Source organism: Rosa chinensis, chromosome 4 (assembly GCF_002994745.2).
Source record: "Rosa chinensis cultivar Old Blush chromosome 4, RchiOBHm-V2, whole genome shotgun sequence".
In the NCBI taxonomy this organism is placed as follows: domain Eukaryota; kingdom Viridiplantae; phylum Streptophyta; class Magnoliopsida; order Rosales; family Rosaceae; genus Rosa; species Rosa chinensis.
In genome coordinates this window covers 66,545,767-66,573,741 of record NC_037091.1, presented here as the reverse complement: position 1 = coordinate 66,573,741, position 27,975 = coordinate 66,545,767, and the positions used below count along the sequence as shown (strand labels likewise).

The window sequence follows — 27,975 nt, the reverse complement described above, 5'->3', positions numbered from 1 at the left end:
CAAAGAGAGTAAACGGAGAAAAAAATCAAATCAAAACAAAGCAATAATTGCTCAATATGGTAATTAGACTTCAAAAAAGTAGTTTATGATCAATGGATTACAGCTCTCCGTAAAACCCAGCACTACCAAACAATTTTCATTTACAAAGCACGTCATTAACAAAAAATCTAGGACCCTAATACACTACCTCTCTTCTGGTTAAATAAGATTCAAACACAATCAGTTACAACACAGACTATTTAGTTAAAATTTCTCAGCAAGACGTGGTGACCACTTCTATTTATGAAATTTCGAGGCTCAAGTAATACAACAAATTTAATAATCTCCTCAGTCGCTGTTCTGAATGGGTTGTGAAAGAGCAATGTCCTCAATGGCTCTAGATCTTCCTCAGCGAACGGTATTGCAACCGAACATTCTCTCCGCTTCCAATAATCTTAAGCAAGTACCTGCAACAATATGAAGAAAAACATTGTATACAAATGTTTTCAGTCTACAAAATAAAACTCCCAATGACCTTGAAAGGTAACTCCTTGATTTTAAATGAATATGCACACACCCGCAACCACGTTGACATGCATGCAAATATATGTTTACAATTCCATCATGGGGAAATTAAAAAAGCAAAGTGTAAAAGTCTAGCAAAATGAAGTGTTATGTATCTAATTAATTGTGAGTTCAAGATGAGATCAAATAAACATGAAAAAAGCACAGGTTAGGAGGTCATGACAACTCACCAGCCATTCAGACACTGGGATGTGATGACTGCCTCCTTGCCAACAAATTTTTCAGGAGTCCTTCGGTTCCCCTGCATAACAAAGCATTCACTTTTTAACTACTATTTGATCAAGTGGAATACAAAAACAGACAATCTTGATAAGCTAAGAAAAGACTGACCTTAATCATTACTTTTTCATTCACTGAAAACGGATACTGCACCCCACGATTAATCCCATCATCACCAACATCTCCATTTTCCTGGATATGCACAGAAAACTATTCAATAGGAAGTCTGGAACATGAATGCATGTGCTCCTCTCTAAAAAGACATTTGTTATACAAATCACAACCACTGAAATTTATTCTATTACCTGCCTCTTTTTTACTATAATTGTATTCTATATAAAGTTGATACCAAAAAAAAAAAAAAAAATCTTCTAACTAAAGCTCTTTCGACACGTATCAATTTTGCCACCTCCACAGCTTAATACTTTTCAGATGTCACTATTGCCAAACTACACTGTTAAACCTTGCACATAAGGTTCCCAATTTCCAACATCTTCTTCCATTTCAGTTCCCAGAAAAATAGAAATTAAGTTTGTGACTAATGATGACTTCATGATCTCAAAAGTCTAAATGAATTGGTTAATGGAAATGTCAGGCCTTTCTCTCAAACACACCCTATTTGGTCTTCGTGATGGATCCATTTGGTCACCCAACTCTTTCCGACGCTTGCGGATGGTAGCATTATGAAATAGCCTTCGATCATCCTCAAGCTTCACTGCTGCAGCTGCAGCTCTAAGAGCTGTTGAGGGAAGGAATCTATGTCAAAATATAAATAGGAAACACAAGAAGAATGTACTGGTCGGACAGAGAACAGGAATGTCTGTCTATGCATATGTGAGAGAGGAATTTATATCTTTTAGAAAGAGCTGGAAACAAAGGAATCAAAAGTTAATTAGGAAGATGGGGGTATACCAAGATTAGGAACCAAAGACCTGGTCTCAATTTCTGCATTGCAGAGGGTACATCTTGACTGTGATGCAAAAAAAAAAAAAAAGAACAACTTTTGTTATGATTCCAGTCTCTTTCTGTCTAGAGGTAATAAATCCATTAGCAAAAGAGATGAAGAGGAGTTATATCTCTTAGTGATTGACATGAAGTATTAAGAGCATATCAGTCCTTTAGTCATAAATATAGAAGTAGAATACACATCCACAGATGCAAATCCATGACTGCCAAATGCTATATAATAATACAGTTTAGCGGTCTCATGGATTTGCAGAAATACCTCTAAACAGTAATAATAGCAGTATTTCTGGTAATGCTTCAAATATCAGGATTAGCCTACTTACTGATTCAATGACTCTTCTCAACATGAGACCGCCAAATGAATGCCCGCAGGAAACTACCATGGCATCTTCAAGGAATGCACCACTGAAGCATTAAGTGAAAAAATAAAACTTTAGCACCCTATATCCAACTAAACATTAAAAACAAAAATATGTGTGAAACAATGGACAAGTGGAACAGCCAAGTTCCAGATACAGTGGAATTCTTTTGAAAGAAAAGGACAACATATGAAGACATTTACAACAGTCAATTTGAAAGACAAGTCATTAAGCAAAGTTTTTGTTTGAAAATTGATATAAAATTGCAGATTGAGTTTTAGGAGATAGCCCATACCACCAATTTTGTGGCAAAAAATATCTCGACTTAATAATTTGTCAGTGTCCTTGACATATACTGTAAGTTCAGAAATTCTCACTATCATTGTGATACTGAAATGCTTGGTTTGGTAGGTATCATAAGAATGAGACTCAAAAATTTGATAACAGATAGGATCAGCCAGATTAGGAACTATGTACAAAGGCAGACAACAACTTACGATAGGGGATCTGAGAGAACACTTCTTAATGAGGGATCCTTATTTAAATTGATTTGAGGTACCTGCAAATGCAAATTTCATTATAAGCTAGCAGTCAGTCCATATTCAAGATCATAACTTTTAGCATGCAAATTATTTCCTTGAAGGACTCCAATTTTATTTGCTTTTAGGTGATTGTATATATTTCTTAGTTGGGATTACAGACATGTGCTTGCGTCAGCTAGTTGAAAATAAAACTTACAAAAGCACTATCAGAATGATTGCACAAAACATCTTCCTCAGCAGAAAGATCGTCCATAAACTGGCTTACAGATATTGGCACATAACTCTGGGGAATGACATGACCAGCTGCTGCAATGGGAGAACAATCTAATATAGCATTACCTTGTGGCATGAGCCTAAATGCAAGTGATGTCCTACAATCACAAAATGCAATCAGATTAATTCCAACAGAACTTCCTATAGTCTACTGAAACAGTGTAAAAATAGATTCTTAGAAGTGACAAAGGTGATGTAGTAAATTGTACCTCCCACCACTATTAACGCCTGAGGAATAATCAGGAGCAGCTTTATAGGATGCAGCAGGGCGAAGGCCAGCGGTAGCATGGCTGAGTGCCTTACCTGTAAGTAGTAAAAGATCCCCAGGAGCAGACCCACTGTCTGCCAAGTACCAACGACCATTGGGGTCACACACCTGAACATAACCAATTCATATTCTCTTAGAAGAGACGTCAAAACAAATTATGTTAGTACACCAAATACCATGCCCTGCTAACAATAGTTAAAAGAAAGGCACCTGTATACCAGGACTGTCCGAAGAAATCAATGTCAACAATCCCTTCTCCACTTCACCATTAATTCCTGGCTTCCCTCCCCCAATAGCACCCTTCCCATTCTGCAAGGATGCATTCGTGTAGGCTGCCAAAAGCACTGACGAGGACACTTCATTAGCCGGCAATGGAGTATCATCAAGCAAATGGCTAAAAACACTGCAAATGATAGACATTGCATCAGAACACATCCAAAACCAATCAAGAAAAACTGAAAGAGCCACCATCACCATCCTTACTCGCGGCGCAAACGAAGATGCCTTGCTATTGCAGACAACGCCACGCGCGCCACCTTCCCCATGCACCTGAAAACATCAGCCATACACGGCGGTGATGAGTCCCAATCTTCCAAAGCCCTGCAACAACATTACACTCTCAAACTAATAATGCCAACAATGTCACAAACCTCTCAATGAAACAAAAACAGTACATAAATTCAATAGCTCACTCAGCTCAGATTAAAGCTTTTGTTGTTCTAGTTATAGATTCAAAACTAAGCAAAATTACCTTCCGGCCCTGTACATGTAAACTCCACGGCTTCCTTTGCCGGCGCCAAGCTGAGCTCTGCTCCGAAAATACAATCTGGAAGCTTCCACGCCGCAGCGCAACAGCGCAGCGTCGTCGGCTCCCAATTCGATGACGGCGGCGTTGTGCCTCATCAGAGACCCCGACAGCGCCTCCACCGCCCTCACATACGGCCCGGTCGGGGCCCCGTCGTAGGGGGAAATATCCGAGATCCGAACCCGGGCCAGCTGGCACGGGACTGTGGTCCCGGCGGCGGCGGCGTCAGGGATCGGCAGCACATGGTCGAGCGTCGGCGGAAGGGGGAGGCGGGAGAGAGGCGACGGGAGCTGAGAGTGTGCGGGGGGGTGGTGGTGGCCGTAGATGATCTAATGGCGGCGACGGCGGTGGTGGTGGAGGAGGGGGAGGGAGTGATTGGGTGCGACGTGGGTGCAGAGGAGATCATGATCACTACCATCAATCATTCTGAAGCTTCTAATTTTTTTGCTGTGTTTGGTTAATTTCTGAGGATCATGTTAAATGAGGCAATGAATGAAAGTGGAAGATGCTTCTAGACTTCAGTGTGTGAGTCGAACTCAGTTGCCTTATTTTCAACCTGAATTTCAGAAAGAAACAAGAATTAAGAGTTTAGTTTAGTTTTAGGGTTTTTTGGCTCCGATACTGAGCAGAGAGGGAATCTCTAGTCTCTCACACACCTTTTCTTTTTGGGCTTTCTTTAGAGTGTTACCAAAAGAATCAAATAAAAGGGTGCCTGAAGCAAAATAGGTATATTCAATATGGTTGGTTGCTTCCTTTATATATTCTTTCTTCGAACGCATACACATCTATGTCATGCACATAGAATCTGATGGTTAGTGATAAAAGAATCTATGACTTACATACCATTAAATTCTATATATGTGTATGTCATACTTGTATTTATAATAAAAATTCTCTTATCTCTTAACTAACATGGGAATACCCCAAAATAAAAAAGAAAAGTAATTAAAGTTACCATCTTTGCAATAAAATTTGTTTTTCTCTATTGAGAAACTTGCAAGTTGCAACTGTAAAACCTTGGGTGGTACAAGAACCAAAAAAAGTCACACTTTTTTATCAAAGTTACCATCTTTTTGCAACAATTTGAATCATATTTAATTTGGTCAATTGCTGTGTGATCCCTCCCTCTCTGATCAAAAGTTGGGACGTATGAAACTGAGGTGTACATAGACAACAAAACAATTGGGTTTCAGTAAAGAAACAATTGGATTTAATTATTCATTAATTCTGTGAAATCTTACAACTACATATGAAATATCATTAGAACTGTTCCTTTTGAGTGCTAGTTGAGTAAGCTGCCATGCTATCCTTGATGTGTCTAATGGAATTCATAGCTTGTTGGTTCGACACCACCTTCCACACTCCACCACTACCAACACAAGAAAGTGAAGAAACTCAGCGCGCTTTGTATCATCTCCACCACAACTAGGTCTACAGCTGATATGTCCCTCATACTTCAACTCTATGTTACCAAGTGCCCTTGACATCGCCAAGATCCCATCAACCAGGGGAACAATCCCTTGTGGATACATGCATGACTTTGATTTGGATCATTTGATGGTATCTTGTTTCTGTTTTCTTTTCCAAGTAATCTTGTTGCAGATTATTACTAGACAACATGCTTGGCTTTTGGTTGAGGTCATGTGTTTTTGGGTTCAAAACCTATTTTGATCACTGACGTTCTGGTAATAGAATATGGTACTACTTCTGAATCAAATGTCTTTTTACAAGCTTATAGAAACAGGCGAATGACTTTTGTTCCATGCAGTTTTGCTTGTTGCCATTGAAGTTACGTGAATCGCGCCCCATGCTTGGCTTGTTACCATATATAGGAAGTTGTTAGAGCTGCTATGCTGCATCGTTGAATAGAAAATTTCAAGGTAGTTGATTAGACTGAAGTAATAAGCAATGAAAATGTGAAAGAAGATTACATTTTTTATGCTAGCCGCTAGGTATGTTTTCCTACCACTAGCAGGTCTAAATTTCCACCGAAAATGATGACTCATGTAGAGATGAAATTACAAGGGATCGGCCATGGACTTCTGGTCAAGAAGACATCCACTAATTATATATTTAACTATATTTAAGCACATATCAGACATCACACTTTTACCTAATCATATTTAACATTTGTTTGTGTTCATCTTCAAATAACTTTCTACGATGTATTGGCCGATTAATCTCGATGAAAATTACATTCTGCTGGTATGTAAATTACTCCAAATCTGCCAGTTTACTTGTAAATCCATTCATTTGCACGGCCTCCAGACTCGTCCATATCTATAAAAATGCTAACAGCCTGCAGCAAATGATACTAACAAGTTGGTCATATTCTACATGAAAAGTGAATAAACACACAAGACCCTAGAAGCTTGAAGATTTGGATGATGAAATTTTTTGTACCTTTCCTATCCGAGGCCTCTCTTTCACCGTTGCTAGGCTGTTTCTGATATGTGACACAGCTCCCCAGCACTTCAAGTTGTTTGCAACATCATCAAGCCTCAATAGATACTCTTCTTCAGTCAGTGGAAAGGATCTCTACGAAAAGAAGCACGTAGGAAATTTTTTTTTTAAATCGATCAAACTATTCCAAATCATCATCTTGAGTTTAAATAGTGGATGAATATAATATCAGCTGCCTTCATAGACATCATGTAATAAACCATCCCTATGATAATGATATGCTACTTACTCCAACAAGAAACTTTAAACTTGTTGAGTAAGAATTTCCATACCTGCTCCCTGTACTTCCACATCACATTCATAGCCAAGAGGTTTCTTCCCAGGAACTCCTACAAAACATTTGGTTATTGAGTGAGATTGACACGCCAAAATACTATCATGCGTGCAATTTTTACCAAACGAAAAGGTAAAAATATACCTTCTTTATCAGTTGAACATCATAGGACCTCCCATACTTGTTCCTAATAAGAGTTGCCAGGTCTATCCCACTAAAGCTGGAGTCATCTGTACCAACAAGTCTTTCAAGATTCTCTCTGACCATTTCATTATTCCCCTGCAACATACAAGGACATTGTAAAAAACCATAGGTGTTACTTTTTAAAGGGCTACAAATGCAGCCAGTTAATGGCCAATTATTCATGACTAAACTCTATCAACCAGATTAGGATGAACCCCACTTAGACCAAATGGAACTTGAGCACCCCTTGTCACACATCCCAGTAGTGTATATTCCATTCATGTAAGAAACATGGCAACGGAAGAAAGGAGAACTATAACATACCCCTCCAGCTTCAGCTTTGGAATTTTCCTTCGCATCCTTTTCATCTTCAGAGTCATCTGGATTTATGTCATCTACCGTACTGGAGAAAATAGGCCTACATCTCCGATCAGTTTGATAACGAATGTGATAGTTACCATTGGAAAAAACCAATCCTCTTGAAGGAAAATGTGAAGTATATCCAGGAAGCAGAACTTTGTTGAATCCTGTGTTAGCGTTCTCTTGAATCCCAAATGACCAATTACAATGGTGGCTTGAAATAATGCTCGTCATATCCTGAAAAATACACACGGTACCGTCAATACAATTTACTACATCCATCCATGGATCGAAAGTCTGTTTCCATTAACATCAATTACAGTGAAAGAATTCTATGACATCCCAAATAAATACATCAAAATGCTTTCTTTGAAGCCTTGATGAACAACATCAAAGATTGAAAGGTAGATAGTTTACAAGACCAGGAATTTAGAACTCTGGTTGTTGATTGGATTCCATAATGATTCAAAAAAAACAGAAAGAATGGAGAGATCTTCATTATTCATAGTATTGATTCTAGTATAACATCTTTCAGGTCATAACTCATAAGCAATAATACTAGTGCTAAAATCAAACAGCAAATATATAAATCCAACCTGTTGGTGAGGCCTGGCCAACAGAAGCAGATATAGTTTCTGGGTTTGATGCTTGTTTGGGATATGGTAGAGTAGACTAGTGGTGCATTCAATTCACAACTGATGCACAGAACCAAAAATGTGTGCTCATCAGTTGGTGACCATAGAATTTTGGTGAGGTTAGTGAAACCTTTAATCATAATCAGGACCGTTGGTTTATATTACTTAAGCACTTGTGTGGGTTGTGGCTGAAAACAAAAGCCCTTTGCTTCAGGAGTGGTGGCGTGTGTTGACTATTATTGAGAGAGTGGCCAATCACAACCAGTCACGTGGACGCAACAAGTCCAAGTCTGTGAGTTTTGCTTGGGCACATGGCTCTGCTCTGGAGCCACTAGCCCAGAGTGTGGATAGGGCGTGTAGAATTAACCTACTGCGATTGCAATTGCATTTTGTATTTTGCTATACTAATATACTTCGCAAAACGACATTGAGTTTGTACAAAGGTCCAAAGAAATTGCGGATAGATTGGAAATGAAGAAACTACAATCAAAAGGAAAATGAAGTCTGCATTGCCATTGAAGAGCAGAAACATTGATAAACAAATACAGCTGATCAACTATTTAACGACATAAATAGCGTAGGAGGCAACACTACTCGGATAGATGGCACTATCAAAAAACATCCGTATTCTGTAAAACAAGGCTACTGCACTAACATCCAGAACAAGTCCAAACCTCCTCGATCATACATGACTTGACAGAGATAGTCTAAGACAAAATAAGTTGAGAGTTTAGGTACTGCCAGTTGAGATGACTTTGCAGATCAGATCAAAGTTGCCAATCGATCGGGGGAATACCCATCTCCTTGAGAAGCTGGTTCGTGCGAGAAAAATGCCTGTTCACATCACGAGCAAGTATCTGGTTACCATGTAATAATGCTCAACATAACCATATACAACAATATTCCGATACATGTAAGAGCTACGGTTGCAGATATTTCATAAAGACAACAGAAGATATCCAAGGAAGTTGCAAACTAATATCAATATATAGCTGATCCCATGCCTCACTTTTAAGCAGCCTAAGAATAAGCTTATCCCCCAAGTATGTCATAGCAGTAGACAACTAAACCAGGGTAGCTTCTCTTCCCCACCCCTCCTCTTTATTTAGATATATAAGTTGCAAGTGGTGATCTTTTTTTGTAAGGTTACAGTGTTAAACTAACCTGCAGCCAAAGAAGCCCCTGTATGCAGATAAACCGGAAGGATGTGCCGCTCTAAGAATGTGATGCTTCGACACATCAACTAACCTGCCAAGCAAAGTAAATCTGGATCAATTGAAATAAACATACCCCTAATACTTCTCAATTCATTCAGCCGTAGACAAAAGCCCATCTTATTGACACCCCTCTATATGTTTGTCTTACATTCTACTCAGCTTTCATCCTCGAAAGTTTGAGAAACTCAAACTACAAAATATATCTACCTGGATTTCTGCTGTGCGGAGTTTCCCCACAGGAGGAAAACAACTCCTTCCTTCTTTTTTGAAATCGTTTGGATAACAGCATCCGTAAATTGTTCCCATCCTTTCTTTGCATGAGAGTTAGCCTGATGATCCCTAACTGGAATACGAAAATGAAAGGTCACAAAACAGATGAAATAAGAAGAAATGTAACTTGCTAAAAGCCATCTTCATATGGTTTAAAGTACTGTACGCAACTGTGTTCAAGCTCACTTCCCAACATATTATCTTTGCTAATTACTTAATTAGAAACAAAGAATGCAAGTAGATTCTCACCGGTGAGAACAGCATTGAGCAACAGAACACCCTAACAATCAATTTTAAAACAAATGTCAGTCACAATTTACGACAAGATTTCGAAAAAGAGTAACCAAGATGATCCTGATTCAAACCTGAACAGCCCATTTTTCTAGATTTCCATGAGATGGAATTGAACAGCCAACGTCTTTGTGAAGCTCCTTGAATATATTAACCAGGCTCGATGGGACCTTCACTCCTTGGGGAACAGAGAAGGACAGACCCATAGCCTGACCCGGCCCATGATACGGGTCCTGGCCCAAAATGACAGCCTTGACCCGATCAAAAGGGGTGGAGTTCAGAGCATTGAAGATCAAGTGACTCGGCGGATATATCGGAACACCACCACCGCCGGCGCCGGAAATCTCACTCTCAACGAACTTGCTGAGGTTGACGGCGTAGGGCTTCTTAAGCTCAGAAGGCAACGCCGTCAGCCACGTGTCCTCCACCAATAGCTCCTCCAATTTCACTCCTTCACCTAAATCGAAAAATCCAAAACTTTCAGTATGAAATGAACGATGAAATTAGGGTTTTGTTTTCGGTTCACCTTTGGCCTTGGAATCGGAGACTCTGCCGGAGCAGATAGTGCGGTTGCGTTTCGCTTTGGCCAGCAGCTTCTGGAATTCTATGCGTGACTTCTGCTCGGGGGTGAGGGCTGACGGAGAAGAAGAAGGCTCGGTGATGGCGTCATCGGATTTGGGGGTGGAAGAATCGGTTTTGAAGCGTTTGGCGGATCGGGTCGTGGGTTGGAAGATATCCAGTAAGGTTTTGTTTTTGGTGGCAGCTCTGGAACCCATTGCTGCTCCCTTGGGATTAGCGACGGCGAAGGAATGGCCTCTTACCCTAATGATATGATCATAGGCTGCTTTGTGAATTGGCGCCAAAGCTCGTATCTGATTGGCGGGAAAATTACCGAAACCGGAAACGGCAAAGGTCATTCCTTTTTCTCCAAAAGTCTCAGCCTTTTACAGCACACGAGTTGGGGAACCATTTATTTACCATATCAACATTGTGATTGAGACAGAAAGCCCAAATTTTTGAAAAAAAAAAACCGATTTTGATTTGTCATTTCCAAATGTTCTTACTAGTTGAAGGATAGCACAAGTTTGAAAGGGTGTTGTATGTACTCTCAAACAGTTTACATTAAGTATATGATCAATTTACATCATCTCAAAGAGCACAGTTTTATGTACTGCTATGTACCCTGTTAGTCTTTTAAGAAGAACCTTCTGTTTTGCTTTCGTTTTAGTTGCAAAGAGCCACAACCACCCTAGTATCTTCCCATACAAGTGACTTCGCGGCTTGGCACATCTGAGGTTGATCCAAGACCATATAGACGAGACATATCCTCGAAAAGAGAAGATAATCGGTCTGCACTTCTATTATCTTCATGATACACATCAAGAATACCATTTCTTTTGGTCCTCCCTGCAAGGAAAAACTAAACCTTTGTTATAACTTACAATCATGCCAGATTTCCTCACACTAGATAACCATCCAGGAGATGAAAGCATACAGAAACAATACCTCATGTTGGCATAGGGGGAATTATTAAACAAGGAGGAGACCGCATTCCATGCTCCTGGAACTCTAATCATGAGACAACAAAGATACCAGCCTAAAAAACCAAATACATCAATAAGTCCAACAAAGATTAGTTTGACTGTTATGAAATCACAAGACAGATGGGGATTTCTTACATCTTTCACTACAAACTTGTCCTGATAGCCAAGTGATGGCAATAACCACTCCGACAAATAAAGAGAATTTTCTTGGTCAGGTCTTATAAGCAGATGATCATCTGGGAGGAAATAGATGATATTGTCACTTGTCAATCACACAAATCAAATAGCAATAACGATTTCTATCATGTTGTGCAAGAAGAAACTTTAGCAAAAAAAAAAAAAAATCTATAAAATAGAAAAGCATCAACCTGAAGCTCGTACAAGTATCTTGTGTGTAATGAGTGACTGCAAAAAGCAAAAGAACTGGTTACAGGTATAAGTCGTGCAACTTCCTTACAATTACTTAAGACATAATATGGCAGCTGTTACTAGTGGACTGGTTACATAAGAACTACGATACAGTTAAACATAGATTCTTCAGGTGATTTACCAAGCAACTGTTGACAAAAATTACCTGCCAGATGGGTGGCATAAATTCACGATATGGAAGTTGTTGACTACTACTTGTTATACTTCTTATACCTGATGCTTCCAGCATATATTTATTTCTGAAATTCCAGTCACAAGAGGATTACGGTACAATATATTGACAACTAAGACCAGCACAGACATTTCGAAAGCAAATCATAGCCAAAGTAAAAGTTCTGAGCTTTTCTAGAAACTCACTGTTTGGCCCCATCCGTGCCATATACATTCCCCAAAACGATTTCTTTTGTAGCTATTACAAGCATGGGATGCAGCACCAGAAGCTTTCTAATCTCCTGAACTACAGTTTCTGAAATACTCTGAAGAGAGAGGCATTTCCTATGCATCAAGTTGTCAATAATTTAAATCAGAGATATCCAAGAACACAATAGCCAGACATGATAAAATGTACATGGATAGACTACATCGAATGAAAAACAGGCACAATTAAATTGATATCAGGTTATTGTGTGTTCTCAACAACACAAACAATTTGTTTCGGTTGTTGCCCTAAGATGATGCAACCCATAAGACCCGCATATAAACAAGCTTACACAAACTTGTGCATAAGTTTGATGTAGAGCCTGGTTGAAAATATGACATTCCATAGACTACATGGACCAACTATGAAAAGGCTATAGTAAACAACTATACTATAGGTATGCTGTCAACACAAACGACTTCAGAGTAGAAATCAGATGTCCAACTCTGCTATGAACAAAAGTAACTATAAAAATACCTCATATTCGTACTGAAAAAATAAAAGTAAAAATACAATAACACTGATTACCTGTTATGACTCCCCAATGGAAAAAATGTTGACCCACGATCTACCCAATGGAAAGGTCCGATACTGTCAAAATAGGTCAGGCATTATGAGAACAGAATTCAGATTAAGTTCTTATCAGAAACAAACTTGTAAATCAGCAATTAAAAAGAAAAAACAAATGCAGAGCTAAAATTCCACTACATACCTGTCAATCATGAGCAACTGAATGTTAACATTATGCATGGCTTTTTCCCTTTTCAGCCGATGGTGCAACGTCTGTAATGTATCACCAAAGACGAAGAATCCACTTAAAGGTAATAGATTTAAAGACCGAAAGAACGGTTAAGCTCTTTTCTCTTACAAATCAGCATTTACATGAAGTAAAAGAGTTTCATATCACCTTGAGAGTGGCAAGAAATTCAAGACTGTCATAGCACCGGACATACATGAAGCGCCTCATGCACGCAGCAAACAATTCCTCGTGATCATGCATTGACCCTAAAACAAAACATAATAGAAAACAAAGTATTTCAGCAATATCAAATGAAGAGTTCTTCTCTTACGTATTAGTTAATCACTTAATCCATATGAACAAATACCATTGGGTTCCATAATCTTGTGCTTTAGCATTTCCGAAAGGCGCAATATATCGAAGCGACAGTCCAAGTCAATGAACATCACCAAACGCTCCAAACCCCCATAGTGCACACCATTCCACTCCCTAGGAAGAATGCAATTCACAGCAGCCTAATTGGACAGAATTAAGCCCTCAAAAATCAATAATTTACATTAAAGTACTATTCTTTCTGTATGAGATGGTGATTAAAGAAGGAAAATTGACCTGAATCAGGATCTGGGTTTTGGCTGAAGAAGAGGGGCCGGCGAGCTCGACCACATTGCCGACGCGGAGAGGAACGCGGTGGAGAGGCGGAAGAAGCAAGAAGGGCCGCTCTGATGAAACCCTAGAAAGCATCTCGGCGGCGGTCTCGTCTCCGTCGATCCACCGTTTGGCCGCCATTTGTATCGTTCTGGAGGTTTTGGGCGGGAGTCGGGCTGTTACAGTCTGTTTCTTCTCAACTGGGCCTTACTTTACTGGTACCAAATGAGCCTTAATCTCATAAAAAAAAAAAATGAAGTAGCTCATATTCCATCACCAAAAGAATAAGAGAAAATATTTCAAACAGTACCCGAATTTAGACCGTTCCTAAAGTACCTGACCATGCAAAACTATCACTTTGCTATTCCAAGTTTGAAGCTTGACCCAAGAATGGTACACGCCGTCTTAGTCTTACGTGGCAAACCATGAGGGCTCTCAAAATATGTTACGTGGTTAACTAGTTAATGCCGTGATGAACGACGTGTATCATTCTTGGGTCGGACTTCAAACTTGGGTACCAAAGTGACAGTTTTACATAGTCGAGTACTGAAGTTAAGAATGAGCCTTAATTCGGATACTGTTTGTAACATTTTCTCAAAGAATAATAATATATAACAATCCAAATTCGAAGTATAAACCATAGATTATGTAACATATTAGGAAACATTTGACCACAAAAATGTTACAGTCGACCTCTCATGATCTCATTCAAGTTTCAACTGTTATTGTCGCTCGTGACTCTCTCAGGTTTAACGTACTCTAATTCAAAGTGTGCGGGATCTATGAAATGACCAAAATAACCCTCTGCCTCAAATATGCATTATGCAAGTAATTTCATGGCAACGAATTCGATCTGAAAAAACTCGGAGGTAGCTGGAGACCCAAATTCAGAGATAGATAAGATTGGATCTCTGAAATTGAAATTCGCACGAAAATGGCAGCATTTATCAAGCTCGAGGACTCCCCAATGTTCCAGAAGCAGGTATTTCAGATATAATTTTATCTTCTCGGATTTCGGATTGATATAAAGTTTCAATCTTTATAGTTTTTATATGAATTTGGAATTGAAATCATTGCACTATCTCTATGAAAAGCTTTCTTGGATTATGGGTTGCTATGGTTATGCTTATAAAGTTAATGGAAATCATTTGAGCCGACATTTTGGTTGCAAAAGAAACATTTGACTTAAATCACTCATACGTTTGTATACATTTGTATTGGTTTTTGAGTTTAAGGTGGAGAATTTTGTAGCTTAGGAAACAATCTAGGAAGTAGCCCATGTTGGTTAGTTTGATTGAATTGATAAGTATGAAGGCAGGGAAAGTCAACTTCTAGAGAAAGTGAGAAACTTTACTTGTATATTTATAATTTATGTGGGTGGTTTGTTTGCTTGGAATGGAAGATTGTGTTGCGGCGAAAGGGGAATATGTTTGGGAAGAGCTCGGAGGTATTAGTGGTTGGAGATGGAATAAAATGTTTCCTACCTGAGAAATTATAGGCCACTGCAGTTTCACACTCATTTTCCTATGGTTACATAGAACAGACTTCATAAACATATGGCTACTGTAGTACTATCATCTTTAGTTACACAGCACCAATGACATAGACTTCATGATTTTGTTGCCGCTTCTAGTTTTGTGTTCAATGGTATTAAAATGATTAATTTGCATTCTCCAACAGGTATGTAATCTAGAACAGACAGCTGATGAGTTGAAAGAGCGATGCCAAAAACTATTCAAAGGGTGTAAGAAGTTTATGTAAGTGCCTTCCGATATTCCTCATCTGATTTATTAATCCTGTAAAGTAATTGATTTATCCATTTCAAAGTATCAGTGTTTATTAGAGATATACTATTTAATGGAGAGAAAGCTTCCTGGCATTAGAAATCGTATCAACACCTTCTAGCTTTCATAACTTGAGCAAGTGTCTTGCATTGTGGTGTTCTCATGGTTCATGGAGACATCCCAAGTCCACATTTGACAGCCTCTCTGGTTAGGCTTCCATTTTATTAGTGTACAATAGGTGGGGTTGCTGGAATAGACATGGCATACATTTGCAACGGAAGTTGGTGCTACTGCAGAGGATAAAGCAGTTCTGAGCACTAGCTATTGAGATTTGATGGAGGTTTTTTCACTAGGTGAAGTGAAAGAAGGCATCACTATCTTGACACGTTTGCATGTCAAATCTTTTTGGATGTAAATCCTCGACAGTAACATGATACTTCTCTCAACAAGTATAGATCAGTTGCAGAATTATTAGACATTTTATTCAGAACTGCTTGTCCCTTTAGAGTTTTGGGGGGACACATATTCACTGAGCAGCTTTGGAGGTGTTTTCCTCTTACAGTTTTTCTTGCAATTATTTGTTACATTTCAATATTTACGCATGTAAAAAAGTATATACCCAATAGGAGGTTAGAAAATAAGTGGTGCCAATGGACATTCTCTTTTCATTTATATCCTTAGTCCTTATGCATGTCTATGCATCAGAGATTAAGCTTTACAGTTATTTGCAGAGCAAGTTCTTGATTCTCGCCTTTTTTCCCCCCTTTTCTCAGGGCGGCTCTTGGAGAAGCATGTAATGGCGACACCACTTTTGCAGATTCATTGGAAGCATTTGGTGGTGATCTGGATGATCCTATAAGTGTTGCAATAGGAGGTTGGGATTCCTTCATATCCTGCTTTACTTCCTTAGTTTAAGGAAATGTGTTTAGAAATTATAAGAGCATCTCCATGGAAGTATAATAAGCTGTAATTAGTATATGGAAAAATGGAAGAGATCGCATATACTGAAATGAAAAAAAAAAAAAAAAGCACATCATTTAACCAAATTTTATGTTTATCATCCTCTTTTATTTTTCTCCGAACTTTTTCTAATGAATGAATAGTTATTTCTAGGTCATGTGGAAAACATTCATTTGCCTTGTCGTCATTATTCTTTCAGTTTTTGGTTTTCAATTTTGCAATAACATAATTTTAGACCTAAATTGGTGTAACCATGGTGAGTACTACATTCTTCTTTTAGTTCTGCACTAAGTGACACTGTGACAGTCAAGTTCAATTTTTTGCTAAAAGACAGGGTTGCATGATGTTTTTTAAATGAAGAACAATTAGCACTGTTGCTTGTGAACCTGAAATGACCAAAAAGAGAATTGGTGTAACTTTTTTTTTCTGTGAAATTTATTCCAGGTCCAGTGCTATCCAAATTCATTTCTGCATTTCGAGAGCTTGCTACATATAAAGAGCTTCTTCGCACCCAAGTGAGTCCTCAGATTGTCAATCAATTGAAATAATCTTTCAAAATGGTGAAAGTGAGACATATTTTCTATGAATACTATTTTAATTTTAACTCTTTAACGAGAGGGTTTAGTAGAATGGTCAGTCCATTTCTGTTAAGTGGTCTGGGATTTGAACCCCCTCAAGGCACCTACTTGGCTGTTTGCTTGAATTTCCTGCCTCCTAAAGATTGGAGGTTTAGGCAGGAGGCTCTGTTTCAAGCATGGGTCTACACAGTGAGTTTGGGGGATTTCTAGGTGTCAAAAAGAAAAATTATATTTGTTTTAATGGTCAATCCAAATGGTGGCTTGTGGTGTGGTGGAGTGGATTCAACCATTCATAACACAAAATAGAAAAGACAAACTATTTTACTAGTAATCTTGTATTTGAAGTTCTTACATTTATGTTGGGACTTATGCATTACAGGTAGAGCATGTGTTAGTCAATCGGTTGATGCACTTTATGTCTGTTGATCTGCAAGATGCAAAGGTACCTCTTTCTTCCACTTTAGCTGCTCTTTATTTGAAAATGGTAAATCTGTGTGTCACCTTGGCTGATAGTTGTTTTTGTAGAAATATGGTATTTAATGTATTGAATGCTGTTGAGTCTTTTCTGAAAGGTTAAGATTAAGAAGCTTATTATTGTTATCGTTTCCAAAAGCTTGTCTGATATTCATAATGCCTCAAGTGTTAAGTATTTTGAGTAGTTCATCTTCCTAAAACTTTTTTCTGGAAGGCACAAGCTCTTACTTTTCTTAGGTATTGTTTCTCATATAGAAGTTCTGGCTATTGATATGTTCTTAAAACTTTTGCTTGCTTTGGTTTCCTTGCATGCTTATTATTTTGCAGGAGTCCCGACGCCGCTTTGACAAGGCAATACATGTTTATGATCAGGTATTACAGATCTCACTGTAAACTTTCTACTTGTTGTGAATATAGTTAGAATTTTAAATTAAGGATACATGGAAATGATGATAATTATGGTGTCATTATTAAACCTCCCCAATAGTCAATCTACAGTCCCTTTTGTTTCAATTGTCCATATTAACCCTCCTTTTACTTTGGACCATTGAAATGAGGGAGGCTGTATGGACCATAAAAACGATTAAGTTATATTACAGTTACAAAAAAAATATAACTGTAGTGTAGATTGACCATTGTGGAGTGCGAATAATACTCTTCTAATTCAATATATATATATATATATATATATGTGTGTGTGTGTGTGTGTGTAATTTTATAGCTGTTGTCCTGAGAAAGGAGAAGTCCTACTAGTCTGACATTGGGCAGAGAAGGATAGGTGTGGATATCATTGAAAATGTTTGTTTTGGTATGAAGGAAGAACAAATACATTCTGCATGTTGGGGTTCGACCATAATCATATGCACTTCATCTAAGTGGAAGCACAAATTAAGATATTTTCTATTTGGATCTTCTTGTTTGGTTTTCCATTTGGTCTAACTTTTATCTCATGTACTGGGGTTAGTTTCTGATGAAGTTGCTTAAAATTCTATTTCACTGAATGCCAGTCACGGGAAAAGTTTGTATCCTTAAAGAAGAATACACGGGGAGACATTGTTTCTGAACTAGAGGAGGTGTGTTCCTGTTAATTTAGTTTCTACCAACTTCAGTTATTTTTTGCCCAGATAATGGAAAAAAAAAATGCTTGTGGTGATTTTTTTAGATATTGTAATATCATAAGTTCTTTGGTGTTTTCCGGACAGACTTTCTCTTATATCTGTACCTGTCTCACCATCCCTTGACAGGATCTACAAAACTCAAAATCAGCATTCGAGAAAGGCCGCTTCAACCTAGTATGTCTTCTATATTTGCAGATCGCTTTTGCATATATCATGCCTTTTTTTTCTTAAACCATTCTGCTTGTAATGACTTTTCTCTGTGATTTTAAGGACTGCAGGTAAATTCCCTAATGAATATTGAAGCAAAAAAGAAGTATGAATTTTTGGAATCTATTAGTGCAATCATGGATGGTCATCTAAGATACTTTAAGCTGGTCTGTTTCTGCAATTATTAGATGTTATCTTCCTTTCCTGTGAATTTATGTCATTTAGACAGCTGAAAAAGATCAATTTCTTTATGGCTTAGGGATATGAGTTATTGAGCCAAATGGAGCCATATATTCACCAGGTATGAATAGATTTTCAGTTATCTCCTAATACTTATGAATATCTCAAAATGTGAGTTCTTCAAAACATTAAGGTTTTCCTGAAGAAAAAGGTAGGCTGAGTGGAGGGTAACTCTGCTGACCCTATGGAGCCTCCAAAAAGGGACTGGAACCGCTCTAGGTTTCTAATTGCTTCAATGGAAATGATATTCTAATACCCAATATTTTGCCAAAAAGAACCTCAATATAACATTTCAATAAGTCAATTAGATATGTGATCTTTTTTAGCAATTTTGGAAGTGTTTCATATTTAAGATTTTCTGTGTTAGATTCCTTACTTAATGGTCCTGACCTAGTGATGATTCCCTATCAGTCTATCACCATAAGCAGAACCTTCAATGATTATCATTTTGATATATATATATATATATATATATATATATATATATATATATATTTTCCAATGTCACTAAATCCACGCAACTCAAGGTTACAATTCAAGCTTTTGTTGCTTCAGGAAAATATACTTTTGATTTTCAACTGATTACTGAACTGCTTTACCTGAAATTAGGTGTTAACATATGCACAACAATCTAAAGAACAGGCTACTGTTGAACAAGATAAACTTCACAAAAGGATTCAGGAATTTAGGACACAAGCTGAGATGGACAGTTTACAAGCTTCTAGTAACTTTGAGGCTTCTGCAGGGGTTGAAGGACATCGTGCCTTTGGTTTGGCTTCATACAAAAACACAGAACCAATCACCTTTGAAAATGGGAAGGTAACTGAATTGGTGATTTTAATTATTTATTAGTTATTACAGTTACCGAAGCTTCTCTTTAATATATATATATATATATATATATATTTGAATTTATTTTCTACTTTTCACTTATTACAGTCTCTTATTATTTGTGTTGTTGGACTTGAATTCAAAATAAAATTATATGCCACTTCATTAATGGTGTTATTTTTGCAACGAAAGAACCTGGCTCACATAGTTCTTGTTTCATTTCATATTTTAGCCACAGACAATCAAGCAAGGATATCTTCTGAAACGATCGTCAAATTTGAGGGGAGACTGGAAGAGAAGGTTTTTCGTACTGAACAGTCAAGGGGCTTTATTTTATTACAGAATCAAGGGTACCAAACCCATGGTGGGTTACATTCCTTTTCTAGGAAATTTAAACTTTATTACAAAGCGGGTACAATCAACAATAGACAAGAAGTCATCTATCCTTAAACATATAGAAACCAGGGATGTGGGAGAAAAACAATACCATAAGTTCATAGCTTCAACCCAATCAAGATGAATTATGCTAAAGGGATTACCCAAGAATGCTCTAAATCACGGGCACAAATAATCTATTCCCCAGTAGAAAATCCGCATCCATCTCATACATGTGTGAGTGTGTGTGTGTACTCGTACATGTGCGCACACACGCACGCATGACACACACACACACACGGGCACATCTAATCTATTCCCCAGTAGAAAATCCGCATCCATCTCATACATGTGTGTGTGTGCGCGCACTCAGCCTCACGCACGCGCGACACACACACACGCACGCGCGCGCACACACACACATTATTGTATTTCTCTCATTTTCATATCTTGTAATTCCTTCTCACTATTTTCATTGCCTTAATTTATGTCATATCTAAAAGAAGAGAAGCATGCTGGAAATATTTTCTTGCAAAACATCAGGAATTTGTACAATTTTCTTCTTATTACTAGACACACACACACACATTATTGTATTTCTCTCATTTTCATCTCTTGTAATTCCTTCTCACTATTTTCATTGTCTTAATTTATGTCATATCTAAAAGAAGAGAAGCATGCTGGATATATTTTCTTGCAAAACATCAGGAATTTGTACAATTTTCTTCTTATTACTAGACAACTAATTCTGTAGCTTTGAAACATTTTTAAATAAGTTGGCTATTCCAAATGTATAACAATCTAGTGATAATGTGGTTAGCTTTGGTGCAATAGACTCCTGATGTGATGTTCTCTTGCATCCTTCACCATCTTAGGGATCTCAAGCACATCACTTTACACGTTCAACTGAACATAATAGCGGTGTTTTCGGGAGATTCCGCTCAAAAAATAGGGCATCGTCACTTAATGAAAACATTCTGGGCTGCCGAACTGTTGATCTGTGCACTTCAACAATTAAGATGGATGCAGAAGATACAGACCTTCGACTTTGCTTCAGAATAATCTCTCCATCAAAAACGTACACGTTGCAGGTAATGGATTGGATGGAATTAACCATATTAACCTGCCTAACAAGTTGAGATACTTGTTACTATTGTATACATTGTGCCATTCATGGTTTAGGGTAGAGAAGAAGGTAATGGTAGTTGTCAATATGACCATATTTGACTGCCCAAACCCAAACCCAAACACTATTGAATTGGGCATGTCTTCGAGCATATAGGTGTTTATAGTTACTACTTGATGTTTGTCCATTTGCCCCTTGCATTTCATTATTTCTTCTCAAACATCAAATTACCTAGTTCAAACACTATTGAATTGGGCATGTCTTCGAGCATATAGGTGTTTATATTTACTACTTGATGTTTGTCCATTTGCCCCTTGCATTTCATTATTTCTTCTCAAACATCAAATTACCTAGTTAAAGTATTTTGGGCAACATCGTAACTTCAACAATTTCCATTCTGTTTTGATCAAGGCTGAAAATGAGGCCGATAGGATGGATTGGATGAACAAAATAACAGGAGCCATTACATCTCTGCTGAATTTTCGGCTTCTTGAACAGGTCCATCATTCTGAAGCCTATAACTATACATCAAGATTTGAGTGCAAGCATTTAAGTTGCCACTAAACAAAGTTATTGTATCTAATGCAGCCACATCCGGGAAATGCGAATCTCGAGGGTAGTGAATTAGGTGTTGGTGATGTTCGTCGAGTAGCTAGCTGTGAAAGCTTACATAACATACACTTCAATAGAGTTGATTCCGTTTCTACCGCTCTTAGGGGAATCCCTGGAAATGATCTTTGTGCAGAGTGCAGTAGTCCTGAGCCGGATTGGGCTTCTCTCAATCTTGGGATACTGTTATGCATTGAATGTTCTGGTGCTCATCGGAATCTTGGTGTACATATTTCAAAGGTGCGAAAAATATGAAAAATAGAGTACTACACTATGTTTGGGTCTGTAGTTATGGATATCTTTATGCTTTTGGAACTGTTTGCAGTGTAACAAAAGTGGAAGTGGTGTAAATTTTTTGCTTAAATTCTCTAATCTTGAGTGCTTAAATTCTTTGCTCTAAAGATATGCATGTTGGCTTTCAGTATATTTTATAAGTTCATGTCATTATACTTTTCCTGTGGCTTACTCTTGCATGCAATTAACTATTTCATTTGTCTTTGATATTTGTAAAAAATCCTGTATTAAATTATTTGGTTTTGTGTTGATCAATCCTTTATGAACATATTAGTTGAGATTCTTTTGAATTAAGGAGCTATAGATCATGAGCTCCCATTTGAAATCCCACATGTAAAGAGTACTTTGTTCCATTAATTGCAGGTGAGATCTATAACATTAGATGTCAAAGTTTGGGAACCGACAATTGTGGACTTATTTCGCAACTTGGGTAATGCCTACTGTAATTCTGTGTGGGAGGGAAAGCTTCAACTCAAAAACGAAAGGTAAGAATCCATCTCAATATAGGCTGTGTATCATTTCACAAAATTCTTTTATATTCTGGAAACCTTTGATTGTTGATTTCTACACTGAAGTACTTTTTGGAACCTAGAAAAGTGTAATTGAGGATTTGGATTTTCAGGAGATGTTTAGTACATCACTCCCAGATAAGAGCTAAACCTCAGGAAAACCTGGAATATACTTTGACACATAACCGATGAAGCTGACAATCTAATCCTATCCCTTAACTAGTCCACAACACTCCCTTCTGGTCTAGTTCTTATGTTGGTGCAACTATAACACATGAAGAAACATTTGATGCAAATGAAAGGCTAACAAGCAATTTGGTTTAATCCTTTCATTTCATGTATGTGCTTTCTGGTGTTAGATGGCAAGTATACTACTGTGAATTTCAAGTTGGATATACAAATCTTTTTGCAGATTGGAGGGCTCAAATGCCATTAGGGCTTCAATTTCAAAACCATGTCCCCAAGATGCAATTCAGCATAAGGAAATTTACATTCAAGCAAAGGTAATCCATTAATGTCTTTCGTCATTTCTGTGTAATGAAAATGCATACAACTCTGAAAAGAAAAGGAAAAGGAGTGGTGAATCTTAAAGAACCAACGTTATGTAAAATGTTTGTCATCCTCCTATCATCTTCCAATGTTCATGGTTCTGCATTGGTCTTCCAGTCACCTTCTAATTTTGGTGGCGGTCACCAGCACCCTTAACTTTTTTTTTCTCCTGGTATAATAAGGGGAGGGGGGGGGGGGGGGGGGGGGGGCTACTATAATGGTTATTGTGAAGTTCTTTTAAAAAATAAAAAAAAGTTAATGGTTACTGTGAAGAATAATACTTTGCTTTATAACCAGTATGTAGAGAAAGTGATGGTCATTAGAGATGTAGCTGTACCTTTCCTTGCAGCAAGTATATGGGAAGCAGTCAAGACTAGTAACTTACAAGAAGTCTATCGGCTTATTGTGATATCAGATATGAATATCGTCGATACCACCTATGATGATGTGGTTGGCGATGATTTATATCACCATGTTGATGCACAAGACTCAGAGTTGAGTTTTCCCTTAATAGAGAGCAAACAGCACGATCCAGCAGCATGTGAGAGAATCAAGACTTCCAATGATCAAGGGAACTGCCTTCAAGGTTGTTCATTATTGCATCTGGCTTGTCACTCTGGCAATGCAATGATGCTCGAATTGTTGCTGCAATTTGGTGCCAACATAAATAGGCGTGATTTCCATGGAAGGACTCCTTTACACCACTGTATCTGCAGTGGGAATAATTCGCTGGCGAAGTTTCTACTTAGAAGGTAACATATCTAGATATCTGAAAACTGTGCTTCCTAAGACAGCAGAAAAGTAGTTTTCAAAATAAGAATGACCAGAAACTTTTTTTTTTGTTTTTTGTTTTTTGTTTTTCTTTTCTTCTCTTTGGGAAGTATTGAGTTTAATAATCCAATCTGTCTCTTCCAATTGTATGATCCTTTGAATTGACTACTAGACAACTAATAGAAAAAGAACCTGACTACTGGGAGGAATGCGTGACACAAATTGTGCTAGTTTTGATATGGAACCAAGCATCCATTTTTATATTTTCCATTGGTGGACATGATCAGTAAATCATTGAGCAAACCTGTCAAGTAAATATTTTTCTGTGAGAAATAAGTTTAAAAGGATTACTATCTTGGGTTGATGTTCTTAATAGTGCTGTGTACTGACATTATTTTTACAGAGGTGCACGCCCATCAATTCAAGACGGAGGAGGGCAAAGCGTACTGGAAAGAGCAATGGAGATGGGAGCGATTACGGATGAGGATCTATTCATAAAACTTTCTGAACATGAGTGAATCAGAAGGTTCTGCCCAGGCTAATGCTGGAATACACGTTGTCTCGACACTTAGACTGACTATGATTATGAATAGAGCTCAATTCCTGTATGTGAGAGTAGCAGTCGTCCCAAGTTTCCTATTTGTTAACCTTTCTGGTTCACAAAATCACCATTACAGTACTTTGCTCAGAATGAGTATCGTAATCTAATTATATGTGAAGCTATCCGGCATTTACAGTAACTTTAAACAATATACTCCAGTAGAACTTATGCTTCCGTAGTCTGAGCAATGCAAACAATACATTCATCCCATTGCAGTGAGTTTCTGAAAAGTTCTGTTCATTCTTGCTGAAAATATAGTTCATAAATAGTTAAATACAATATTACATGCCAAGTCACCTGACATTTCGCTCTTCTTCAAAATTTTGTTTCCACTATTACTTCAAAATTGAGCCACATTTAAACATAACTGAGTTTATGGTGACTGCTTCATAAGCTATTTGAATCCGGTTCAATTGATGATCGTAATCCGCTGCGTACCATCATTTGGGAGTAAAATTCAGCATGTTCCTGAGAGAAAAAAAAATCAAGTATTGTCATTATCTTTCTTGTATGAACATCAACACAGACATAAAAATAACTTGCTTCAGGCAATTACAATTTTGAACTGTGATCTTAAGAACAACTTTTAGAGAACAAGACTGCGTGATTTGTGGCTTTGTGCAAGGCACCCCATGTGAAGCACAAAAGCAGAAGTTTGCAATTTATAAGATCATTTTCACAACTCTAAACACTCATAGCTGCCCTAACCAAGCAGCCTTATGACCAGCATCCACCTATACAAAATCGATGAGGTAATTTCATACCCAAAAATGGATCTTGTATACCCTCTATTTCAACCCCACACACTCAATTCCATAAAAATTCAAGGAAAGAATGGGTCAACATCTTAGCAATTGCTTGAAGAAATAGTAATGACAATCTGGGCTTTAAAATCATCTGATGTTCAAGTTTTAGCTACACAACTAGCCTGGGACGAGACTAGTTAATCATCTGATGTTGTGAGGAAAAGGTACCAATCTACCAAATAAAGTATATCTTAGTCTGCATACTCTAGCTTCTCTTAAGTACTTGAGGATATCGGAGTTTCATTGTACACCAGAAGGCTTTAACATGCATATATCTAATTTTCGTAACGGGAATCGCTAAAAATTAGCCAAGACAAGCTCTTAAACTGCTATTAGTTTCCCCAATACAATTCAAGCATCTAAGAAGTTGAAATTTGACCGAAAATTTCAGTTTCCTCAACTCTTAACTCTTAAAGAACATACCTTTACTGTAACAATAACAACAGCGACGCCATTTTCTCTCGACTTATGAAATACATCTCTTGCCCCATCAGGGGTAATAGATGGAACAACTTGGGGCAATACCTTTGCAACTGCAACAGAGCAAACACATATAAGCAGAGCTTAATATACAATTTCCCCTAAAAAATAAAGTTTAGAGTGACATCAATTCCTAGTCAAGTATGGTAAAATTCTACATCAGATGTATGTATGAATTTACCTAATTTCTCAGTATGGCGAACATCATCAATCAGCAAAACTCTGTAACTATCTCCACTTCCAATACCTCTCTTGTCCTTCAGTCGTCCAATATCTCCTCCTGTGATTACAACATATGGGAATTTAAATATATAAGTGTGGAAAGAAACTCAATATAATGAAATAAAATTCACCCAATTTTTGTTTTTTCATATCAAAACAATCAAATTCACTCCGAAACAAAATCCATAATTTTAATCGAACAATATAAATTTCCACAACATGTTTGATAAAAGCCATTAGCAACAGAGCAACACAATGAAAAACAGAAGGTACCTTCTTGAAGTTGGGTAGAAGGGTCAAACTGGGTTTGATCAAACTTGGGGCGCTCCAAGACTCCAGCTCCACCTCCGGAAGACCCAAACCTGGCCTTCACAGCCATTCCACCACTTATCCCTCGGCCTTCCTTCACAGCCAGAATCTTAGAACAGCTGCGAGTTGGAGAAGAAGGAGGGAAGCCAGCAATCTTGGTCAGCGAAAACGACACTGTTGCTGTGGTTGCCATAGCTCTAGAGTCTAGATGAAGGAGATGACAATATTGGTCCAAGATTGTCAGTCAGTCACTGAGCTGAGAGTCAGGTTGAACACCCATATATATAGGGCTCATCTTAACTACATTTCTTAACAAATAATCGTGGCAATTATGGGTCCACATTATTTTTGTACTGAATTTTTGCAATTTTTAGGGCCGTAAAATGCTTAGGAATGAGCGGTTGATATTCACTTGAAACATGTAGATTTTCTTTCCAGAAATCTCTAGACACTCCTCCTTTTGTAATTTTCCTATTTGTTTTCAACGTTTTCTCATACCGACACGTTTTTTCCCTTCTTAAATACGACTCTTGTATAGTCGAGTGAGCCCTTTGATTAGCCATGAGGAAGACAGAAGACTTGAACATTAGGTTAGAGTTGGATTTGTTAGGTCAAAGGTTTAATCGTCTACAATGTAACCACCAAAAAAAAAAAAAAAAATGTTATTAAACAACAACAATTTCAATTAGATCCAATCTTATTCTTTAGGCCCCGTTTAGTTAGTAGGAATATTAGAATAGAAAAATGATTTGTTTAGTTAGTAGGAATGTCAGAATAGAAAAATGATTTATTTTCCTTTCCAAACCTATATGGAATGGAATATGTTTTGGTATTTCTATGTGGGTGTTCGGAACATTACTGGAAATTAAATTTTAGAATTAATTTTCCATTTCTATTGTAGTGTTTGGTAAGTCATAAGAATGAAATGTAAAATAATATTTTTCAATAACGCCCTTTTACTAATTAAAGTATATATATGACATCAACTTAAAAGAAATATTTGTGGGGGAATATAAATTTTTTAGAGGGATAATTAATGTAATTTTGTCTTTGACAGTGTGAAATGTAATTACAACCAAAATACACATCTGAATGGAAAATGAAATTAATTATCATTCCATACCATGATTTTCTATCATCCAAACGAGGCCTTAGCGTTTTTTTTTTCCAACAAATTATTGACAATCAGATTCATATGTGACTATTTATATGGAAAGATAGTTAGGTGTGTCAAGTATCAATAATGAGCATTCAAATAGAAGATCACAAGAAGACATCATTAAAGCGTTATGGAATCCGTACTTTCTAATTAAATAGTATTATGACCAGTAATTGAATATATAATTACTTAAGTAATAGCTCTTGGTGGTAAGGAAAAAGATTAGTCCCTAAGTCAAAAAAAAATTCTTGAGGATACCGCATACCGTCTGATCTCAATAAAAGAAAATAAAAAAAATAAAAAACTTTTCTTCTCGTATCACTGTCTATTTATTTTATAAAGAACGAAAAGAATTAAAGAATTTAAAGTAACCGAAGTTTAGGCTTAGTTTGGGATTGCTGTGCTGTGAGAAGAAGCACTTCCGAACTTGCTGTAAGAGAAAGCACTTCCGAACTTGCTGTGAGAAAAAGCAGCTGAGGTGTTTGGTAAACTGTTTTTAAAAGTGCTGT

At 37.5% G+C, this 27,975-nt stretch overlaps 6 protein-coding genes across 8 annotated transcripts; 1 reads left to right on the top strand and 5 right to left on the bottom strand.

Annotated features, from left to right (window-relative positions):
- Positions 1-32: 32 nt before the first annotated feature.
- Positions 33-5,528, bottom strand: LOC112199808. The gene is made up of 13 exons (XM_024340770.2): positions 5,370-5,528; positions 3,943-4,325; positions 3,675-3,791; positions 3,402-3,594; positions 3,133-3,299; positions 2,847-3,021; positions 2,606-2,667; positions 2,073-2,154; positions 1,696-1,753; positions 1,398-1,522; positions 895-975; positions 735-805; positions 33-446 (listed from the first exon to the last, which is right to left on the bottom strand). The coding sequence occupies exons 1-13, from the start codon at positions 5,526-5,528 to the stop codon at positions 377-379; spliced, it is 1,743 nt and encodes a 580-aa protein (XP_024196538.1). The 3' UTR covers positions 33-376.
- A 383-nt stretch (positions 5,529-5,911) lies between these two features.
- On the bottom strand, positions 5,912-8,051 carry LOC112195858. The gene is made up of 6 exons (XM_024336084.2): positions 7,873-8,051; positions 7,241-7,513; positions 6,878-7,012; positions 6,732-6,788; positions 6,400-6,534; positions 5,912-6,295 (listed from the first exon to the last, which is right to left on the bottom strand). Exons 2-6 carry the CDS (start codon positions 7,508-7,510, stop codon positions 6,230-6,232), a joined length of 663 nt encoding a protein of 220 aa, XP_024191852.1. The 5' UTR covers positions 7,511-7,513; positions 7,873-8,051; the 3' UTR covers positions 5,912-6,229.
- Positions 8,052-8,338: 287 nt separating this feature from the next.
- On the bottom strand, positions 8,339-10,673 carry LOC112195856 (uracil-DNA glycosylase, mitochondrial). Its single transcript, XM_024336079.2, has 6 exons — positions 10,216-10,673; positions 9,764-10,146; positions 9,648-9,678; positions 9,336-9,471; positions 9,076-9,159; positions 8,339-8,745 (listed from the first exon to the last, which is right to left on the bottom strand). The coding sequence occupies exons 1-6, from the start codon at positions 10,604-10,606 to the stop codon at positions 8,679-8,681; spliced, it is 1,092 nt and encodes a 363-aa protein (XP_024191847.1). The 5' UTR covers positions 10,607-10,673; the 3' UTR covers positions 8,339-8,678.
- A 100-nt stretch (positions 10,674-10,773) lies between these two features.
- Positions 10,774-13,676, bottom strand: LOC112195857 (DNA repair protein XRCC2 homolog). Of its 2 annotated transcripts, none has more exons than XM_024336081.2 (11): positions 13,429-13,676; positions 13,187-13,334; positions 12,988-13,085; positions 12,793-12,863; positions 12,609-12,671; positions 12,020-12,157; positions 11,808-11,901; positions 11,602-11,638; positions 11,369-11,469; positions 11,196-11,286; positions 10,774-11,096 (listed from the first exon to the last, which is right to left on the bottom strand). In XM_024336081.2, the coding sequence occupies exons 1-10, from the start codon at positions 13,603-13,605 to the stop codon at positions 11,263-11,265; spliced, it is 951 nt and encodes a 316-aa protein (XP_024191849.1). In that variant the 5' UTR covers positions 13,606-13,676; the 3' UTR covers positions 10,774-11,096; positions 11,196-11,262. The 2 variants fall into 2 exon arrangements, with proteins under 2 accessions (XP_024191849.1, XP_040374794.1); XM_040518860.1 differs by having other exon boundaries at positions 11,196-11,250.
- A 616-nt stretch (positions 13,677-14,292) lies between these two features.
- Positions 14,293-24,664, top strand: LOC112195852 (ADP-ribosylation factor GTPase-activating protein AGD4). Of its 2 annotated transcripts, none has more exons than XM_040518075.1 (19): positions 14,293-14,446; positions 15,145-15,221; positions 16,022-16,122; positions 16,653-16,723; positions 17,166-17,228; positions 17,588-17,632; positions 18,268-18,333; positions 18,505-18,552; positions 18,657-18,752; positions 18,845-18,886; positions 19,435-19,644; positions 19,895-20,020; positions 20,907-21,122; positions 21,569-21,655; positions 21,746-22,006; positions 22,424-22,545; positions 22,982-23,072; positions 23,416-23,870; positions 24,293-24,664. In XM_040518075.1, exons 1-19 carry the CDS (start codon positions 14,399-14,401, stop codon positions 24,405-24,407), a joined length of 2,340 nt encoding a protein of 779 aa, XP_040374009.1. In that variant the 5' UTR covers positions 14,293-14,398; the 3' UTR covers positions 24,408-24,664. The 2 variants fall into 2 exon arrangements, with proteins under 2 accessions (XP_040374009.1, XP_024191837.1); XM_024336069.2 differs by having other exon boundaries at positions 19,889-20,020.
- A 57-nt stretch (positions 24,665-24,721) lies between these two features.
- Positions 24,722-26,570, bottom strand: LOC112195859 (ATP-dependent Clp protease adapter protein CLPS2, chloroplastic). Its single transcript, XM_024336085.2, has 4 exons — positions 26,272-26,570; positions 25,958-26,056; positions 25,720-25,829; positions 24,722-24,958 (listed from the first exon to the last, which is right to left on the bottom strand). The coding sequence occupies exons 1-4, from the start codon at positions 26,498-26,500 to the stop codon at positions 24,878-24,880; spliced, it is 519 nt and encodes a 172-aa protein (XP_024191853.1). The 5' UTR covers positions 26,501-26,570; the 3' UTR covers positions 24,722-24,877.
- Between the last annotated feature and the right edge of the window lie 1,405 nt (positions 26,571-27,975).